Genomic DNA, 16,411 nt, shown 5'->3' with positions numbered 1-16,411 from the left:
ATTAGCCATCCTCTCTTTCCATCTGCTACACTAGGCATTGTACATGGTATCTCATTTAATCCTTCCAGTACGTTCTTCTGCTTTGGAAGGACAAAGACCTTGAGATTTAAAGGGGTTGGGTCACACATGCCAGTAAGAGACGGTGACAGGATTTGGATCCAGGCTTTCTCTCCTTCTGTCTCTCTCTCTTTACCTCTCTCCAAAAGTCCACTCTCTTAACTATACATTTCAGCCACACACTGAAACATAGGGGCAAAACCTTCATTGTGCTTTTAATCCAAAATAATGTTCGTCAGAGCCCACTGTGTCCTACCCACCATTGACCACTTAGGATTAAAAATAATGGACTCATAGAAACAACTATAAATTCTTACAAATTCCGACTCCCTTGTTTTGGTCACTCTGTGGCTTCCTAAGTAGGTATTAAAGGAATTCCCCAAAACCTTAAAATAAAGGGCAGTTCCCAAGAGGCTTACAGTCTAGTCCTGTGTTTTTATTGGTATTCCGGGACGCAAGGAATTTTCTGTTTCAGAGGGCTGTTCTCTGCACTGTAGAATATTTAGCAGCGGCCCTGGCCTCTGCCCACTAGATGCCACGAGCACACCCGCACCCAAACCCAGGCACGACAATCAAACCTGTCTCTAGACATTGCTGCAGGACAGACTCAGCCCTGATGAAAAGCACCTGGCCCGAGGGGACAGCCCGGCAGGGACGTGAGCTGGGAAGTCGGTGGCAGGCTGGGATTGTTTGGACGCTCAATTTACTGCCCACAAGGTGCCCTGCTCCGGGCAGCTGGGCAGGAGGCACTGCGGGGGGAGGGGAAGGGCTTCCTCGTAATTCTCTGTCTCTAGTCTGTACCTGAAAGACATTCATTTATTATTCCTACTGCGTGGCCTTTAAGGAACATTCATCATCTCCCGCCCGCCCCCATCCCATCCTCCAGCTGGCACACAGCTCAGCACTGCCTCGTCCTTGTTTTGTGGGAGCAGATTTGCCACGTTGCTCTGCCCCCAGACTTGCATAACAGCAAAAAGCTTTGTGCGGCCTGGATGAATTGGCAGAATGAAGCCGGCAGGCTGCAGAGGAATAATCCATCAGCTTAGATGATATAAAAGGTCTCGATTAGTCCGGGAAAAAGGATAAACAGCACATGCTGAAGGCTCTCTAATTCCATGGTGGTTATTTGCTGTGGAAGTGTCTTCCTGCTACCCCATTGTAGAACTGACAGGCCGAGTTAGAGATGTGGATCTGCATTTCACAAGAGCTGTGTAATAAACTTAACCACATTTTATCTTTTTACAGATGAATGCAGTATAGAGCATGAATTTTTCTCATCTTCTCTGGCGACATTTTTCCTTCCCATCTGTGATTCCCTCCTGCTACTCTGTTCCTTCACATCCTGTGTTTCTAGGGAAATGAAACAAAGACGAACAAATTTGCTGCAACCTGTTGATAGCAAGTGGATTTTTCCCTAATTCAGAAACGTGTTACTCTGAAGGGCTTCATGCATCTTATGAAAGGTAAAATTGAAAGGCCCTCTCCGTAGAGTGGGTTTTACAAATGAACAATATCCGGATACACTGAAAACATCAGGGCTAAAATGAGAATCCTTGGGGACAGGTGAGGAGTCGAGCAGCACTTAAAATGCTGTGCACAAAGTCAGCGCCCAACTGTTACAGGCTGTTGGATAGATCACACAGTTACTTAGGGAACTTCTTGATGTAGGGTTGACAGATTTCTATTCTGGAGAATTCTTATTTGTTCCCTCTGCTTTAAATATGGCCGGAGGTTTTCCATTGGTTTACCTATGAAATCGTTCAAAGCTAAGTCATGCAGAATTACGTCAACTGTTTATCAAAGGTAGCCATCCTGTATCTGGGCAGGGGGTCAAAGTTGTGTACTTTATTTTATTACATTCTCCACACTGGCCATTTAAAGCTAAAGGCAAATTCTCTCCCTTGGGAGAGTTAGCTTTTCTGTTTGTTACGGCTTTATGATACTGGCTGGTATCAGGAGAAGGAAATACGTTTTCCAGACCCTTGAGTATTTTTCTGTTTAAAGCTTAATATCCAAAGCTGAATATATTCCACCTTTATCACGGTCACTAGTAAATGAAATTATCTTCACATCTCTGTCAAGGGAACCAGGCTATTAACAACTGCTCTCTCAAGACAAAAATCCTGTTACTCTTCAAAAAGTTGTAGTTAATCGTAGATCTAGACCAAATCTAGAAATTTAATTCGTGTTTCTTAAATGGGTTAATGTGTCTTTATTGTTATTAGCTGGTAGGTAGTCTTAGTCATAAAATTTTCAAATTGAGAAGAAAAAATAGGGACTGACAAGTAATTAACCAGAGATCATATGAGAATCAAACAATTTGAAAACTCGTCCTGTGTAACTGCATTGAGAATTGCATGTTTTTCACTGATAAATGTGTGTCTCGGACAAATACATTTGCAAATGGTTCCATTATCTCTCCTGTGCTTTTTCTAGACTGCTTTCTGGTGTTTCGTGAAGCGTGTTCTGTTACTCCCCGTCCTCCTTCACTAGCACTGACACCACCCACGTGGCTTAGCGGGGCGGGTTCGCAGGGTCCTTCCACAGAACGTTCGCAGGCTGCCGTCTCTGTAGCTGCGCCTTCATTTCCCCGCCGTCGCCACCTCAGTTCTATTAGTACGGAAATGCCATGTTTTTCGGGTGGGGATAAACTTTTCTCAAAGTCTATTTTAAAATTTAAACTATATGTATTGCATTAAATATAATCTGCACGTGGTGCTCTCCTCCTCTCAGTTTTTACGTAAGACCACTTGAACCTGACTGGCTTTGCATTGACTTTTTAAATTGAAATGAGGAAGAAACAAAGAAGAGAACATTAAAAAAAACATAGTGTTTCTAATTGTCGGCATTTAACTGCTAGTGTGTTTTGGCCCTTTGAGAACAACCTGGCGTGGTTTCGTTTTACCATGCCAGCCAAGAGATTTTGGTTACTTTTGAGAAGTACTGAAACTCTAACGTTAGTCTCTTACAAACAACTTTGGCGTAAAGATTTTAAAAGTTCCTGGCATTATGTGTAGGTTTGATGTTTTTTCTCATGTTTTTCTTACCTATGCTTAGACATACAAACATGTGAGTCCTTATTTTTGAGTAAGGCTGATAACACCACGTTCCTGAGCACTGCCCTTTCTTAACCCGCTTGCAGTCTGAACTGCTGTGGCCGATGGGGTCGGTGGAAGACAGGCAGGAAGCAGTATTGGAATGAGCTGCAGTGAGAGCCATGAAAAGCAAACAAAGTGCTTTGGTCTTGCTGACCACAGCTGCCTCCAAATGCACAAATAATTTGGCAGTTAGTGTGAAATGGATTTTGGTACTGCTAATATAAGTTTCTAACTTAAAAACACATGGCAAGTGGGACTCTGACTGGTCTCCAAAGCCACATCTCAGACCCACATCCCAAGATTAGAGGAGCTCTTTCCGAGGAGTCACTGCGCCCACGTCTAAAGGGGCCATTTTTCTCCAAAGATGTTGTAAGCTAGAAAGCCATGGCCTTCTGAAAGTAAAAGGCACCGTGTGCTGGAAAAAAAATAGTGTAATGAAAGACATAATCACCATTTAGACATAAATCTGGCAGGCTAGACTTAACTATTGTTTGAAGAGTTGTCAGGGAATAGTGGTATAGGCTTGAATGCTGGCATCCTAACAAATAGGACCTCTCTCATCTCTGTATCTGCAGTATTTACATCTAGGCAATATAAAGTTTCTTTATAATAAACATGGAGAACTGTATTTCTCCAGTAGGTAAGGCCCTCCCTAGCCATAAGTTTGTATTCATGTATAATTGATCATTATCATGAGTCACCACGTAGATCCTGGCTTACGGATGTTTGTGAGTTTTAAGAGTACTTCTGGTGTGGTGTTTGTCGAGGGTTTGATAAGCATAGAGCTGTTATGTACCACCTGAGAAGAATTTCTCCTTATTAAGGAAGGAGATTTCTGAGATGGCAATAAATGATTGAGCTATTTATTCAGCATTAAATGACTGAAAGCTATTTATTGCCTGTAAGCTAAAATGGAATATTAAGTCTCAATAAACAAAGGACTCCTTTCACTTCTGACTATCCCAGGGAAAACAAGAAAAAAAAAAACCTAGAAATTGTTTTGAAAACTGTGGTACCTACTGTTTGAACTGGGATGCTGTTCCCAAAGCAGGGGCTATTTACTTGAGTGGCTTCTTTTGGTTAGTTAAGACTCATTCACTATACTAGTTTGTCAAATATATATTGAGCACCTGCCATGAGCCAGGCACTATTCTAGATGTTTGGGAAACATTGGTAAACAAAAACAAAGATCCCTGCTTTTGGAGCCTAAGACGTTTTGAGATACTGGATCATGTATTCTAATTGCCTTACTTATGAAAACGTAAGATTTTGTGAAACATAGCCAGAAGCTACAGATAACTTAAATTGCTATATAAAACTTTGCACAATTTCAAGGAAATGGCATTTAAAACAGTTTTAGGAAGGCTAAAGATAATATGGTTTTTAGAACCTACTAAGATGAATTTATATAGCCCTTAAAAGATACTGACAATCACACTCAGCTTCCAAGTTTTGGTAAACTAACTTCAGGTTACATGCGTATGCTATACTGAGAAATTAAACCTCTTACTTGGCCAATTGAAAAAACTACCACACTTAAGCAGTTTTAAACGTATTAAATTTATATTGGGCATACAAAGATAGAGGTTCCTCAATGGTACCTTTGACAGGAAGCTAATAAAAGGTATTGTATTCTCATACTATGTAAATTCTGTGTTTCTGAGTGCCATCACACCACTTTAATGCCCTAGTGTTGGTGTGTTGGCAGCCTTTCCCCATTTTTTGTACAAGTATGAAGCAGTTTCTTTTTGTTATTATGAGTGCGTTTCGACTCAATTCTAGTAGGCTCTTTAAAAGACGTGGAGAGGGGCGCCTGGATGGCTCAGCCAGTTAAGCGTCTGCCTTCGGCTCAGGTCATGATCCCGGGTTCCTGGGATCGAGCCCCACATCGGGCTCCCTGCTCAGCGAGGATTCTGCTTCTCCCTCTGCCTCTTCCCCTGCTTGTGCTCGCTCTGTCTCTCTGTCTCTCTCTCAAATAAAATCTTAAAAAAAAAAAACATGTGGAGAGGCAGCTAGGGGCAGGGCTGGGGTGCATGGAGGCCTGGGATCAGGTTCAGGCTCCAGAATAAGAAATAAAATGTCCAGTCTTTGCCCCTTTGTAATAACTGATTTAATTTTCTAATCCTTCCCATCCCCAAACACACCCTTCCCAGATCTTCTAGTAATCACATCCTTTCTTTATATAACTATAAAATACCCCGTCCCCAAAAAGCCCCTTTTTAAAGTGCCACCTAACACATTCATGGGCTGCTTCCCTGTGCTATCTGGTCTGTGATTCATGAATTTACTCATTTTACTATGAAGGTTAGTAAGTGAAATTAGGAAGATTACCCAGCCCTTGTAAACAATCCCGCAAAACTAAGACGCTCATGTTGTATCAAGGATAAGCATAATTTAATGCTTCCATATCTGGTGTCACTCATCTATCTCTCTCCCCTGCACTGTGTGCTGCCTCTCTGTGGGGGTGTATATACCATAGCTCCTGGTGAGCTAGGCAAGGCTGAACACTGTAGCACTTACACTTGTCTTTAAAACTCCACAGACAGGTTTTTAGCTAACTTGCAACTAGCCCAGTTTTCTGTCCATAGTGGGCACAGTGTGGTAGGATGCAAAGAACATGAGACTAAGAGTTCTGTATCACAGCCCACTCTTGGGTCTCAGCTTCATCTATGAGAGTGGGATTAGATTAGAGATGTCTGATGTCTCTTTCAGTCCTAAAATGTCAGTAACGCAGACAATTCACACCGTCTGACTACTATGGCCAAGCAAATTACTTTGTGACAAACAACTTCGATAGTTGAAAATGGCAGTCATGGTATTCTCATACCATCTCTATGGTTAGAAAACCACACACTGAGCCTAACCGTGTAGACCAGGGGTTTCTGGCCTTGGAAGCGAATGCCATTCCATATACCCAGCTCATCCAACTCAGACCCTAGTGTGGCGGTACTAGATTCGGCTCCCTAAATAGATGTCAGGGCTTTGTGAAAACCACCTCTCTTCTCAAAGGAGGTTAGAACCCCTCCTAGTGAAGGACATGTTTAATGACTGAATTCTGTAGATACTGAGTGTGTCCTAACTGCAAAATGATAGTGTTCGCTTCTAGAGCACTGGAAACATGCCTGTCCCCCTCCCACCCTCAAGGATGAACTCCTTACAGGATCGTCCTCTCCATCATGGTGATAACTCCAGCTGCCGCCCTGCATAGTACCTGGCTCACAGGAGGCGTGAGAAATTGATCTGAGCCAACTAGATACAGTCTTGGATGCTCAGCAGAGTTCCCAACCCAGTGATGTAAGAAAACCTTAGTGGTTTTAAAAAATTCATTTTTTACAGGTTTTTTTTTTTTTGGATACATGTATTTATTACGCTGTAAAAAGCAACACTACCTGATTTCATTTAAAATAAATATTTCCCAATTTCAGAATACTTACAACTTATAGTTTTAAGATTAGATTCAACTTTGGGAGGTTCTGGAAGCAAATACATTCATAGCTGTACAATCCCCAGGAAGAATCTAAATCCAGCATCGGGTCATTCAGTCCCCACCCGACAGAGAACAGCATCAAATGGTCAACGGCAAATCCAGCTCTGCAGCTAAAGGGCAGTGTGGGGCAGTAGTGGGACACAGCACATTGCACCCCAAATGAGATCATTAGAATTGAGACCACCAAAAACAGCAATGTACACGAAGCTTTAAATAAACATGATCACAGAGAGCTCTCATGGTACAGAAAAAGCACTTAATGATCCTAAAGCCAAAACAAAAAGATCTTTGGAGTGTACTGATGGCGGCAGTTAAGAGCACAGTCAAAAGCACTGAAACCAAGAGTACTTGTTATTACCAGCCGACAGCAAACAGCCAGAGCAGGAACCAGCACAGTCATAAATAACCTCATGGGTAAATAAGGGCACATTTGACTAAACCACAAAGATTTTACAAAATAGTTTTGATCTGACAAAAAAGATGAAAACTCTGTTTCCAAACAACAGTTAGAACCTCTTTTCATTAAAGCCTCAAAATTGTTGGTAACCTTTAAGCCACACAATGGAATCATCTTAATGTTTCATTTTCATCACACAAAGCAAGCTGCTGTGTGAGCGAAGTTATTTCAGTTGCTTTCCGCTAAAGAACATCTACCGCATATATCTGCGGGGATAGTGCGGTTCCTCTACAGCATTTTGCAAATACTACCTGTCTGCATAGCTAGAGAGATCCGTGGGGCAGGAGCACAGCGGCAGGGACAGGTGCCCACCCACTGTATTCCCCACAGAAGCGCACACGTGGGCATGGCTTTGTGCCTGATGCGGCTTAGTTAAGGAATACTGGCCACGGTTCCTCCAAAGGAGGTGCTGTCTAGGAAACAGGGCAATGGCTGAAGCCACTGACTTCGACTGGAAGCAAAAATCAAAACATTTGGAGGCTGCTAGAGGGAGAAAGGGGCCCTTAGGCATGATAAAGGTTGGAAACAGCAGTATGTGCTGATAGAAAAGGAAAAAAAAAAAAAGAACTTGCTGAATTTGCTACATTATAACAGCTAGCATTCCTATAGTTGAGGATTTTGTTCATTTCGCTAAAAAGGACTTCGGAAAAGCCCACTTTTATGTGTATGTGCCTGTGTGTGTGCTTAATATCAGAAAGCCTCATTAGCAAACCCCTTTACCTCTGAGGTATGATAGGATAAAGCATAGGTGCAGTTCCTCCCCAAGACAGACAGTGGGTCTCAATTTAAAATGAGATGGCCTTTTCTTATTATTAAACTATAGAGTCCACCAACAATTACACAGTAGAGAATCAGGAGAAAACTGGAATGATCTCGTGGTCCCCCAAATAGAACAAATATCTTGATGCCTTTAATTACAGGCTTAAAAATAAATGTTAAGTGTAACAGTTCCCATACCATCATAATAACTTTGGTAGCTTAGAGCGCTGATCTGAATTTATCCTCAACTTTATCCTGGAAACTGAAACATATCTTAAAGAGCTGCGGCAGCACATCCCTTCCTTTTTTAGGTTGATGAATTTGACTGATGTGTACTTAGCTTAGTAATTTGTCTCTGGTTCATCGCCTGTAGACAAATGGCATAGTTGTAGTTCGGATGCCAGATATGTGAGGCATTTTCTGACTTTCGGTGGAAAACGTGAAGACTGCATAGTGTGCCAGCACCCACATTCCCAGCTAAAGCAAAGAGGCAAATAGCTAAATGTCTGGGAAGAGAGGCTGGACTAAGGGGCATATAGAAAAAGGAATTTTTTTTTCAAAAGTATTATAGAACTACATTCACATATATATTTTGGTCACCAAACATATCTTAAACAGATTCCCTGATAAAGTCTAATCAGAATTGGTCTATGCTACTAACAGTTGTTAACTATTTTAATTTTTAAAGAGTCACGCCATGAAGCTAGGGTGATGGGAGACATTTAAAACACATAACCCTAAGTGCATATAGTTGTTCGGACACTCAAACTAAATCTACATTTGAAGTCCTGAAAATCACACTCTTTTTGCTTCTGAAGGCAGCCTTGACCCATCTGGACAGACTGTACAACAGAACTTAATTTATAAATGCCTAAGTTCATCATACAAATTGAAAATTCACAGAACACACAAAAATAAATCCTGAAGACCACACAGTTAAGCTAGCATTGGTAACTATTTCTTTTACATCAAATTATACAATGCACGAGGTAAATATTGCTCACATTATGGAGGGAGATTGTTTTATTTCTATTTTTTCCCAAAGAGATCAGATTTGTCCTGTGTGTACAATGAAGAAAACTCCAGTAACACTGAAATGACAAATGTTGTAAAATATACATCACTACCAGATAGAAATACACATGTTCTTCATAATCATTTTCCACAATTAAATAGGTAAGTGATTTATATTTGGGGCTTAAGACCGTTATAACAATCCATCAAGATTCTTATGGACCGTTTGATTTTCTTTTCCGTTGTCGGAATCTCCTTGAGGCGTATACTGGACTTGGTATTCTTGGAGGATTTTAAATACATCGTGGTGTCCAAAGTGCAGCGCTTCATCCATGGGGGTGTTATTCCACCTAAATGGGTAGCACAACATGGCCTGGGTCGTTAGATAATCTCCATACAAAGATGATAATCCAGCGTTCCTAGATGCTAAATGCAGGCTTAAGGGCCATTCAAATTTGGCCATTTCATCAATGTTACAAGTAAAAATTGAGATACAGAAACGGATTCATAATTCAAAAAGTGGTCTCATGGGCCACTTGAGATATGGGGAGGAAGGGAAAGCGATCTTCTACAAATGGATCTTGTTCACGTATCTAAGTGCATATGGAGGGGAAGTTCTAGTGTGGACAGATACAATGGACTCCTCCGGGATGCCGGAAGTTTAATTTCATGAAAAGCCCACAGGATCGCTCCCTAAATAAAACGTCCAAGGAAAAGTCAGGTATATAACACCCATCACCCTATCCTTGGATTGAAAATTTGTGTTCCTGTCAATTCAAAATCACAACAAATCTCGGAAGTCTGGAGATGACTGTGACCTCATTAGAGCCCAGACACACACTGGAGGAGCAGCATCGGCCCCAGAGGGATTGACATTGTCCTCATCTCTGGTAAGGATGGGAACCCAGGGGCTCAAATGGACCACTGCACCACCAGAACAGTAACGACGCTTTCCATTGTTAAGTGTGTTTCTGGGGTGTGCTCCTCAGTGAGAGAGGTGAAGACTGAAGATAAGAGAAAGAGCTGCCAGCAGCGATTAACCAGCTCAACAGCCTTTGGAAAGAAGAGACAATGCTGTGAAACTCAACGCAAGTAAATGAGAGTGTGAGAATCGGTCCCCTAATTCTTGACAAACTCTTGAGCCTCTCTTCCTCTCTCCACTGAACTTCTCCATGGCTGCCAGGTGCTCAGCCTCCCACTTTGTCATGTGCTACTCTCCCAACCTTCTGGTTTTCCTTCTTGCCATTTCTTCTTTCCTTTCCAGCTCTGTCTTCAACCTTTTACCTCCTTAATGGGGTCACAGTATGGAACCAAAATGTTTTCTGAATAATCTCAAAAAAATATTTTTGGATAAAATTTTGTAATCTTCATTTTTAAAATCAGGTAAGTAACATTTTACATGTATCTTCATGTTTCTCCAAAAACAGCTCCTTTTCCACACTGGCCTTCATTAATTTAGGGAGTTGGCCTTAAACTGGGAGGTGGGGGAGGGGGACTGTTCAGGCATCTATAGCAAATACTTATCTGTCTTTCTGGAACAATTGAATGTTAATTGCAAGTTACATTTTTGACAACTCTTCCTCCATGAAATAATACAGACTGTCAACTTTGAAGAATACACTACATTCACTCAAGCCTATTTTACAATTTGAGGGGACACTGACTCTATGAAATGGAGAAAAGAGTTGTCTTGGTTTAGCTTATATTCTAGAGTAGTTGAATACCCAGTTACCAAGTTAGTTATTTAGCTAACTCCTGCCTATCAGATGGGTACGTCTACCACATTCCTAGAGGCCAATGTAGGGCAAAAAACAAAACACTTCATGATCCTTAGATATAAAGGATAAAATATAAAGCACAGTAAATGTTTCCAGCTTGTGTTAAATAGTGTTTTAGTTGGCATTATAAACACAGGGCACAAGATTGGGTGGGGGAAACACTCTCGTCAGTTTCTTGCTCTAGAAAGAGCTGGTGTGAACATTACATTTGGGGATACAAGGGAGGATTGTCCCTCTTAATATGAGATTTTAAAATATTGCCAGTAAAGGTCATGATGAAATAACCAAAGTGTTACCATACTTACAACACTAACAATTTTCAGACACTGACATCATAACTTTTCTGCATTTCTTGCAAGGAGCCTGAACTAATAAAACCCAAACTTCTCATTTAAAAAACAGTGAAACCAAGATCTAATAGCTAGAGAATAATCAACTTGCCCCAAATTTATTAATACAGTCCCCAAATATCCAATCCAAAACTCCTAATCATACTTCTCAAACCTCTCTATCAAGCATTTTCTCCTTCAATTCTTAGCCTTTATTCTCATTACTGACTCATCCTGTTACGTAACTCCAGTTACATGATGTGCAAGTGTGTGAGCAGAGAGTTGACTTTATATATTTATGTATGTAGTACAGCTGCACTCTCAAGCTTCCCATGACTGGCCACTTTGTGGAAAGCATTTACTTCAAGAGGAAAGGTGGTTTGCCAGGTGGACCAGGAAAGAGAGAGGAGAGAAGCAAAATATATTCCGAGCAGATTTCTCCCACTGCAGACAGAGCACCCTTCTCTCCTTTCCGTACCTTCAAATCTCATCTCTTCCCCAAAGCACTGATTTAAATTCAACTCCACAGAGCCTTCTAAAACTGACACCAGCCAAATCTAGGAATTTCAAGAAAGTCTAATATATTCATTTCAGCGTTCTGTGACAGTAATTTTCTTACACAATTTTAATATGCTCCTATAAATGTTTATCTTGTCTACCCTATGAAGTTAAAAGCCCCACAAGGACAAAATTCCTATTCTTTTCCAACACAAAGCACTGTTTTCTTTATACAGTGTATTGACTAACACACTAACCCGAAAAATTCTGAATAAGAGACCATCCTTAGATGAGAGATAGGATATGGGAGAGAGAATGATAAACCTAGCAGAAACAAGGTTTTTGTTTGTTGCCTTTGTAAGGTACCATAGCAAGTTGAAGAATGTCTCCAATATATACATGGTGGATTTAAATATATCATCAACTTAAATATTATAGCCCTGTATAATAAAACACGGACTCACCAATTACATGGTAGAAGGTAACATAAATGCTCACCTGTCCTTGGGGAAAGGGTTTACTTTGCACGCTTCCAGCAAAAATTTAACAACTTCAACATGACCTGTATCCAAAACAAAACAGGCAGATTTTAGTATTAAGTAGAAGTTACGTCTGGAAAAAAAAAAAGATGAATGGTTCATATGTTACCCTCTGCAGCAGCTACATGGAGTGCTGTTCTAGAGTCATAGTCTCGCTGTTCCATGTCCATGGCTGACAAAGCAAATCTGAAAATGTGTAAGAATAAGCTATTCGTGATCTATAAAATGTCATTCACCCTTGTAACATTTATCCCATCACTCTAAGGTCTTGTGAGACAAGTAAGTGCCATCCTTTATCGGGCTCACTAATGGGAACTTGAGAGCATGTTCAACTAGTACACAGGCCTCCTGGGTAAATGCCACCTCCCCTCTTTTCCTTAGCTTTGTTCTTTTTGGGTAAAAGGAAATGTTCACCAACTCTCATAGAATTCAGCTTCATTACATTATTGTTCAAAACTCAAGGATAGTGGCATACCAAAGTTTGTGCCTCAGAAGGGCAAGAAACTAACACCTACTACTAAAGTTAAATGTTTTTACTAAGGCTCCCATTCTGTAACATTTTATAGTGTACAGTTTACAAGTATAATCAGGAAACTTTAAAACAATTTTTTAAGGTGCACATTGTTCTATTGAGCTAAAACTGCCATAGAACATAACGGAAGTTTGAGGTGTACATGCTGGATCTGATACATTTATATACTGCAGTACGACTGCCACAGTAGTTTTAGCTAACCTTACTTCTATCCCATCATGTAATTATTCCTTTTTTCTGGTGAGAACAATTAAGATCTAGTCTCCTAGCAACTTTGAAGTTTATAATACAATACTGTTGATATAAATACTAATCAGACTGGAAGACAAAGGTAGAAATTAAGCATAAATATTTTTCCATGTTACAATTCAGTTGCTACTCTGTACAAGAGATCTTATGTTATGTGTGCAGTGCTATACAACCTTTCTAACCCTGGTGATCTACGAACACTAAATGCCCATTTTCACTCCCTCTTCACCCCCAAATGTGGGAAGGGGCGGGGAGAAGGGGACTGAGAAAGCATCATTCAACTCCAATAAAACACTAATTATTAGCCAGATTAGTTGAACGGTTACATTTGGGAGAACAGAGATCTGGGCTTTTTAGGAGGTAGAAAAGGACAAGACTGCACAGGGAGCGTAAGGCACTGGAAGTGGGGGGATTTAATATAAATTTGTTTGGGTCATTTTTATTAGATCAGCCTTCAAAAATGGCCATCTGCGCAGAAGCAACTTCATAAACTTGTGTAAACCGTATGCCGAGCCATACGCCACCGTGTTAACACACCTTCGAAGTGCAGACACGTCTCCAGTATACGCGGCAAACAGAAGGTTTATCACTGACTTCACCTGCGGAGAAAAGAGAGTTCAGGCATCCACGGGGGGAAATAAATAGACAGAATGTGCCACCATCACCGGCAAGTGCGCTCCATGTGCTCCGAACTCTTCAGCTGCGTCACACGCACAGTTACCACAAGTACACTTCTATCACCAAAAAGAACACACACGCGTGACTTTTTTTTTTTTTTAAATAGAGGGTTAGGAGAGAAAATTCATCAATAAAGATAAGCTACATGAAGGAGGGAGTGGAATGATACTGGCGCAAAAGTGGAAATTTGGGACCTGTGAAACATAGTTGGGGCAAATGAAAATTGTTTAGAACCTTTCTAATTTGGTTTGCCTCAGTACCGTGAGTGGACTTTTATACTCATAAATCATGCTCTATAAATGTCTAATCCCTGCCAGCAATCACTGTCTTCACCAATCACCAATCACCGGCTTCTCTGGAAATCCTAGGAGACAACATTCAGTATTAATCACCTTAAACTTAAGGACTATACTCCCCTGGAAAAACAGTCTTCAAGTCAATGCCCAGGTAGTATAAACTGGAGCATTCTCAGAGCCTAGGACACTGCCTCTGCTCAAAAGGTGGGTAAACTCCCCAGATTTTAAGTCACTGCTAATGAGTGCTTCAAGACTTCAAAGTGTATCTTCTTTTGACAGTTACCCACTTGCTTGTCCTTACAATTAAGGAAAAGGCTAGTTATCCTAAAAGGTCATTAGATTTTGGCTTGCTTTCATAGAGACTTTCTCCAACCCTGTTTTTGAGAAACTGTTGAACACACAATGTAAATACTTCATAAATTCCCACTTCCGTCTTTTGCAACTTCAGTATTCATATTGATGATCCAACTGACACTGGACTCAATGGTAGAAAACAGGAGTTGAATTGGAGGGATGGAAAGTAACCCAGCTATCCACCAACAAAGCCGTGGGCCTGGGAGCTGCGCTTTCAAGAGCTTAACCTGGACCTCTCCCCTTTCTACAATGGCTTCCCTTTCCCTGTGGCTTTCCTTTTAAATCAAGCTGGAACTAGCCATTGCTGGACTTCTCTAGGTCAGCATTTTCACAGTGTGTTCTGTAGAAACTGCACAAAGGATCTGTGGGGTAAAAAGGGTCCTATAGTCAGGCATTTTCTTAAAATATTAAATCCCCTTCTTGGAGATTCATGGGCCCATGAAAGGCTCTGTAAAGTTCTGCAATATAGGAACCTGTCTAGTTTAACACCCCCCGCCAAATTTTACTATTACTGTTGACGTTACTCCAGAAAACCTTCCTCTTACTCCTTCAGGCCATTAGCTTGCCTTCCAAGCCACCCTTACTGCTCCCACCCAGCCTGTGCCCTGTTGTCAGTCTCCTGCTAATCCTAAGTCCAGAACAGTGTTCTCCCTGGAGGTGGAGGGAGAAGCATCACGGAATCAAAGAGAATGTTCTAAAAGTATACAGAAGCATCTCTCCTCCCGTTTCTAATTGTCCTAATCCCACACCTCAGTCTGACACATTTTAGGAAAAACAGCCTTTTGACAAATGTCTCCAGGTGATTTTGATAGGCACTCTTCTGGGTTATAAACCACTGTTTCAAGTGCCCCCCCTTTTTTAATTGGATCCAATTGGAATCCCCAATTCCCCTTGTGCTCTTGGGCCCACAGAAAAAATACTGATGGGCTATTACAAATCATTCTTCATATTTCCAGCTGGTCTCTCATCATTGCTTGACAATTTTTTTTTTCTTATTGATTCCCTCTCGTTCTGTCTTCAGGCCTTCAATACCAGTGGTGCCCCCAAAGCAGATGACCCTGACCACAGCTGTACTTAGATAACTGTTCTCACTTCTCCCTCCTGTTACACAAAACATCTACTTCTAATACCTATTCTCCCTTCTTTCTCTCCAAACCTCGAAGCAAAACACATCTATCCTTTTTCACTTCTGAGACTAACTTCTTTACTGATTCCTTTAAACATATATCCTCCCAATCACCTAAACTTGCTCCTTGTTTCCAGCACCTTCAACCTTTCCCTCCTTCACTGGAACCCTTATTTCTCCCTTAATACATTAGGACACAACTTCAACCTGTTTTGAAAAACCAACATATAACCCTACTGCTACCCTCTCTCGGTGCATATTTTCTGAAAGTAGCTTGTATTGCCTCCTCACCCACTATTACCTCTACTCTCAAAAGCTCCAGCAGCCTTCCCAAGTCCTGCTTCTTGATGACCTCCCCACCAAGTCCTGCCCTCTAACTCCTTGTCTTCCACAGTGCTGATTACCCAGATCTTCCTCTAGTTTGCTGTGCAGAATCATCCCCCACTTCCCATTGCTTAAGAATACACCAAAGGCAGTCTCCATCCTTTTAGAGGATAATTTTCCTCAAAGGTCTCATACATTCCTTTCGCCAGAATGATTTTCCCAATCTACATCTTTAATCCAAATCTTTGTTCCTAAGCCTCAACTCAACAGCTCCACTTGCTCATCATGCTGCCATTTCAAACTCAAAAATAGCAAGCCTCTCTGCAGCTCTGATGGCTCCGCACCAGAAGTCCGTATCCATCTGCCTACTTGACACTGCCTCTAGAATGCTCAATAGGCACCTCAGACTTACACACAAAATAGAACTTGATTTCCACCGCCCAACCCCAGTTAGTTCCTCTTCTGGTCTCCCCCATTTGGGGATGACCCTACAATTCACCCAGTTGCTCGGGCCAAAAGCTAATTTATCATCCAGCGCTGCCACACTTGACTGCACCGGTTGAGCCCTCCTCAAGGATGCCTGGCCACATAGGGGTACCCAACCCACGCTCTTCTCACCCCGCTGTGGCGTCCAGTGCCCAAGTATATCTGATGCGAGGAAGGGAGACTTCCTCATACCAACGTGCTGACAGGGTCTGCTTATGCCAAGGCAGAACTAGCTTTTTTCTAATTCACACAAACCTACCAAATAGAGCCTGGTGATATTCCTTGATTCTGTTTCTCACAACCCACGTCTAGCTCATCAACACATTTGCTCTACTTCCAAAACGTATTTG

The 16,411-nt window shown here is 41.4% G+C and overlaps 2 protein-coding genes across 5 annotated transcripts in view; one reads left to right on the top strand and one right to left on the bottom strand.

Moving 5' to 3' along the window:
* STAT1 (signal transducer and activator of transcription 1) overlaps positions 1-7,666 on the top strand; it is a 42,729-nt gene extending 35,063 nt beyond the window's left edge. Inside the window, exons 25-26 of one of the 4 annotated variants that reach the window (XR_013447283.1) lie at positions 1,303-1,520; positions 6,316-7,666. Coding sequence is in view for 1 of the 4 variants with exons in the window: in XM_036065516.2 (XP_035921409.1) it covers positions 1,303-1,317 (15 nt within the window). In the remaining 3 variants the exon portion in view is untranslated. Of the gene's footprint in view, positions 1-1,302; positions 2,473-2,493; positions 2,774-6,299 lie in introns of those variants that run through there. The other 3 variants (XR_013447282.1, XR_013447281.1, XM_036065516.2) reach the window with 3 other exon arrangements.
* A 1,182-nt stretch (positions 7,667-8,848) lies between these two features.
* GLS (glutaminase) overlaps positions 8,849-16,411 on the bottom strand; it is a 79,997-nt gene continuing 72,434 nt past the window's right edge. Inside the window, exons 15-18 of the mRNA XM_036065517.2 lie at positions 13,335-13,396; positions 12,126-12,202; positions 11,976-12,039; positions 8,849-9,222 (exon numbers count right to left, since the gene is read on the bottom strand). Of these exons, the coding sequence (XP_035921410.1) occupies positions 9,066-9,222; positions 11,976-12,039; positions 12,126-12,202; positions 13,335-13,396 (360 nt within the window). The 3' untranslated portion in view covers positions 8,849-9,065. The remainder of the gene's footprint in view (positions 9,223-11,975; positions 12,040-12,125; positions 12,203-13,334; positions 13,397-16,411) is intronic.

Source organism: Halichoerus grypus, chromosome 4, assembly GCF_964656455.1.
Source record: "Halichoerus grypus chromosome 4, mHalGry1.hap1.1, whole genome shotgun sequence".
Classification (NCBI taxonomy): Eukaryota; Metazoa; Chordata; class Mammalia; order Carnivora; family Phocidae; genus Halichoerus; species Halichoerus grypus.
Note: the sequence above shows the minus strand (reverse complement) of the source record. Positions and strands in the feature narration are given on the sequence as shown.